This window comes from Chlorella variabilis (assembly GCF_000147415.1).
Source record: "Chlorella variabilis unplaced genomic scaffold CHLNCscaffold_23, whole genome shotgun sequence".
NCBI classification, from domain to species: Eukaryota; Viridiplantae; Chlorophyta; class Trebouxiophyceae; order Chlorellales; family Chlorellaceae; genus Chlorella; species Chlorella variabilis.
The window spans coordinates 603,188-607,562 of NW_005435065.1; the positions used below are offsets into that span (position 1 = coordinate 603,188).

At 68.1% G+C, this 4,375-nt stretch overlaps 2 protein-coding genes across 2 annotated transcripts in view; one reads left to right on the forward strand and one right to left on the reverse strand.

Annotated features, from left to right (window-relative positions):
* The window catches only part of CHLNCDRAFT_139166 (hypothetical protein), a gene marked incomplete at both ends in the record, with an annotated part of 3,739 nt that extends 2,210 nt beyond the window's left edge, over positions 1-1,529 (reverse strand). Inside the window, 4 exons of the mRNA XM_005844383.1 lie at positions 55-295; positions 577-950; positions 1,184-1,318; positions 1,413-1,529. Coding sequence (XP_005844445.1) covers positions 55-295; positions 577-950; positions 1,184-1,318; positions 1,413-1,529 — 867 coding nt within the window. The remainder of the gene's footprint in view (positions 1-54; positions 296-576; positions 951-1,183; positions 1,319-1,412) is intronic.
* Positions 1,530-3,302: 1,773 nt separating this feature from the next.
* The window catches only part of CHLNCDRAFT_36917 (hypothetical protein), a gene marked incomplete at its 3' end in the record, with an annotated part of 3,413 nt that continues 2,340 nt past the window's right edge, over positions 3,303-4,375 (forward strand). The window contains exons 1-3 of the mRNA XM_005844298.1: positions 3,303-3,384; positions 3,545-3,866; positions 4,035-4,268. Coding sequence (XP_005844360.1) covers positions 3,317-3,384; positions 3,545-3,866; positions 4,035-4,268 — 624 coding nt within the window. The 5' untranslated portion in view covers positions 3,303-3,316. The remainder of the gene's footprint in view (positions 3,385-3,544; positions 3,867-4,034; positions 4,269-4,375) is intronic.

Genomic DNA, 4,375 nt, shown 5'->3' on the forward strand with positions numbered 1-4,375 from the left:
TGTGGCCCCCCCCCCCCCCACACACACACACACACTTCCCCACCACCTCCCCACCTGCATGTCAGTCTCCTCCAGCCTGCCGCCGCTGCCACTGCTCATCAGCCCATGCACGCTGTGCAGCGCCCCCGGCAGAGCCGCCACGGCGCCATGCAGGGCCCAGACCGTCTGCCTGGTGCAGCCGGCAGCATGCTGGCGCTGCAAGAAGGCGCAAAGGGCGGTCATGGCGTGCAGCTGCAGGGCGGTGCTGCCGCTGCCTGCCAGCTCAGCCAGCACCTTTGGGACCAGGTGCCGGCAGCTGCCGCCGCACGCGAGGCAAGCAGCAGGGCGGGCCCACCTGCATCTGAGTTGCACACCACAGCGGGGTCGGCGGGCACACGACCTGGCGCTGCGCCCCAGTGAGGCACAGTGCTACACTCCTCCTTCAAGTGCGGCCTCATCCCCAAGCTTCTGAAGGCTGGCCCGATCCGCCCCGCGGTGCGCCTGGCGGACAGATCTTGTCACATGCTCACAGGTGAGGACAGAAAAGAAACTCAGCAGGTGCGGCAGAAGTACACAATGACGCCGACACCACAGCACTGCAGCAGGCGGTCAAGCATGGCGGCCTGGCTGCTGCTGCTGCTGCCGCCCCTTTGCTCAGCAAGAGACAGCTGCATGGCCTGCAGCACCGACTTGATGTCCTTGAGATCTGCCTCCACCACACTCTGGCTCTTCTCCATGACACTCTGGCCCATCTCCAGCACACTCTGACCCGCCTTGATCTCCTTCACATCTGCCTCCACCACACTCAGGCCCTTCTCCAGCACACTCTGGCCCTTCTGCAGTGAGGCCAGCGAAGCCGAGGTGGCGATGCGATGGTCGTGGGATGGCTGCCACACATGAATGTAGCCGAAGACGAGGCCCGCCACCACGACTATGGCCTGGAACAGCTCATGCTTCCAAAAGGGAAGCACCTGCAGCAGCGGAAGCACACAAAGGCGGACGGCACTGTCAAGCGACTGCATGGTCGCCCACAACAAGGAATGGCGCGGTGCCACGGCCGCTGTCACGAGCTGGCCCGTCAGCGGGCCCTGCCCGCCACACAACCAGGACAGCGGCACGCCATGGCGCAACCGCAAGCAAACTGGACCCTTCACTGCACCCCCCTGGGCGGCAGGCACCCCACAGTGCAGGTGTAGTGTCGCACCTGCGCAGGCGCGCGGCTATCTCCGCCGCCCCCACCGCCGCCGCTGCCTGCGCCGCCACCGCTGAAGGAGCCCCCGCCTCCTCCGCTGCTGCTAGGATCGCCCGTGGGAGATGGTGGGCGGCCGACCGGGGCCGCCTGCGGTTGGGCAGGGCGCAGGAGCGGAGCAAGGTGAGTCGGTCGCCCGACAACAGCACACGATGGCGGCTGTTTTGCGCGTGACTGGCCCTACCGTGACAGCCTGAGGCGCAGGCTTGGCCGTGGGCTTGCGGGAGGGTTGCGGCCTGTTCTGGAAGTGGTGGGGCAGGGGCGCCTCGCCCAGGCCGCGAGCGGAGAAACAAGGCTTCATGACACCTGACAACGGTGAGGATGCTTTGCAGAGGAATCGGCACTCAAAGCCTGCAGCGCACGATGCAATCGCTCAGCATGCCGCGGCGGGCGTTTTGACCGCTGCCCCAGCTTGCCCTGCCAACCCCAATGTTGCAGCCCCTGGCCGTATAGGATGCGAGGCACGCCTCAGGCGCTGCTCTTTGCCCATGTGGCATTCCTCCTGCCGCTTGGCCGACGCACCCTGCGCCCAAGTTGAAGCTCTGCACAGCGACATCCATTGCTTTCGGGTAGGCAAGGTTGGAGCTCTCGCCCTTCTCCTACCTGCAACGTCTCCGGATCCACCCAGGGCCTCGCTCCCGACCCCTGCCTCTTTCTCAACGCGTCGTCTGCACGACCTGCTCCGAAGCTCATGCGGGCCAGGCAGCCATGCTGACGCTGGGAATGGCGAAACCTGGGGCTGGGCCATGGATGCCCCGGGGCAGCGGATACACAGGCAGCCATGTGCGCCCGACAGCGCCGCCAAGCGCCATCACGCGCCGCCAGCGCGGTCGTCCAGCTCTTCAAGGGCCACCAGGGCTGCAGCGGTGCTGGCGGCGCAGCTGCCGCACGGGCACCACTACGCCTTTGCCCACACCATGCCATTTGAGTGCTCGGCGGCGGCGCTGCCTGCCGCCGGGAGCCCGCACCAGCATCGGCACCCGTCGGCCTGGCAGGCCTAAGCTGCTAAGGATCCCCACGTCCCCCACCACGTTGTGGGGGTTGCGTGTCCGGCAGGACGGGGAGCGGGGCCAGGGTGGGGTGACCCTGGGACGCTCAGCTGGGGGGAGAGTGGTCGGAGCCATGGAGAGGGTGCTCCATGGTCCACCCCCTCTCTTGATGCCCCTTGATCACGTGTGCCCCCTGCCCAAGGTCTGCTCACGCGGCCTATTATAGCGGGGTGACTGTAACACAGATAAACCACAGCACTCTCCAGGGCACCCGATTGCCAGGGAGGCGCGCTTCTGCGTGGCCTGGGGCGCGCAGGACGACTCGGGTGCGCAGCCTGGCTGTGTGAGGTGCGCAAGCGCATGCGGGAAGGTGTGCCGGCTGCGTGTCTGCCCGCCTTCCAGCCAACTGCCCCTGCCTGTGCACCATGCACGTGCTCGTGTTGTACAGTATTTTGGGCCCCGCTCCTCCCATGTGCCTCCCTCAGTGTGGTATGAGATCTACACTCTGTCCCGGCCAGGCAGCTGGATCACTGGGACCGCTGCCACACACAAGCCGCAGAAGCGACACCTACGGCTGTGTCGGCCCCCAGGTCGTCTGGGGGACGACCGAACGCAGCTGCCGCCGGCCTTGCTGCCCTGCTCGGCGCAGGGGCGCCGGCGTGCGCTTCCATGTGTGGCAGGGCGGACGGGCTGAGAAGAAAGAAGGAAGAAAGGAACGCGCACCTGGCCAACTCTGGTGGTCCAGGCCAAAGAGGTCGGCAGCGGGTGCCGCCGCTACCCCCGACGCGCCGCCAAGTTCGCCCAGGCCCGCTGCCTCCCCCGCCTCCGTCAGCTGCGAGTTCCAGTCGTCCAGCATCCCTCCCTGCCCGCCCCCCTCAGGCAGCCATTCCGCGGCGATCGCGGCGATGGGGCTGTAGGCTTTGGGGTTCCCAGGCCAAGGCGATGGTATGCCTGATATTTGGGCCGGATGGTGGTATGATCAGCAGCTCGTTGGGCTGCTCTCTGCGTTCCGGTACAGGCAGTACAGGAGCCGCCCCGCGGCATTTCGGCAGCCACTGCCGCCTGGACAGACATCTTGGTGCTGTGGATCGCGGCCTAAATGGCTGCAGCCAAACCAGCTCTGGCTTGCGCAAATCCTGCCGCCACCGCCGAGCAGCGAGCGCCCAGGTGGGGCGGGGACGCGCCCCAGGGATATCGTGATGCCCAATCGACGTCGTTCCTGCACCGTCCGATCGGGGTGCCCTGCTTCCTCTGCAGCCGCCGCCACCCCACCCGCCACTCCGCTGCTCCCGAGCCGCGCCCTCTCGCCGTCATCCCTTCCCCGCAGAGCCCCTACCGCCCGCTGCCATCCTCAGGCTCTGCGCCGCACCGCGCCCCCGGGCGCCGCCCACCAGCAACCCCGCCGCCGGCCGCCGCCGCGCCGCCGCCACATGGCGCTCGCCACCCGGGCCGGCGCCGCCGCCTCCCCAGATGTGGCAGCCGACATTTCTGCCCTGAACCAGCAGTTTGGCATCCCGGGGCGCGTGGAGGTGGTGGCGGGGCTGGGGGGCCTGCCCACGGTGGTGCTCAAGCATGCGTGCGGGGCGAGCGCTGAGGTGGCGCTGTATGGCGGATGCATCACTTCGTGGAAGCAGGCCAGCGGCGACGAGGTGCGCAGCTGCCCGCGCCCCGTGCCGCCCGCCGCTGCCGCGGCGCCGCCCTCGCCAGCTGGCTGGGACCGGCCTGGCCGCATCCACACCAGTGCCTGCACCAGCAAGGGAGGCAGGATGGTATTTCTGTACCGCCGGTATCCCACGGCACCGCCTTCAGTACCGCAGGTGCTGTACATGCGTCCCGACTCGCTCAAGGCGCTGGCGGGGCCGGAGCCCAAGGCCAAGCCCATCTCAGGCGGCATCCCCCACTGCTTCCCGCAGGCACGCCTGCTTTTCTGCTTTCTTTCTTGCACACAGCGTCTCTCTGTTCATCGGCTGCTTGTCCTCTGTTTTTTGCTGTGCTGTGGTGGGCGTGCGACGGTGTGTGTGTGTGTGTGTAGTGGCCATGCTGCTGCTGCTGTCCCGCCCGGCGAGCTCCTGCGTACTTGCAGTGGAGCTCGCCGCCGCCGCCGCCGCCGCCGCCGCCGCCGCCGCCGCCGCCACCCACCCCTTCCCGCGCCGCCCCG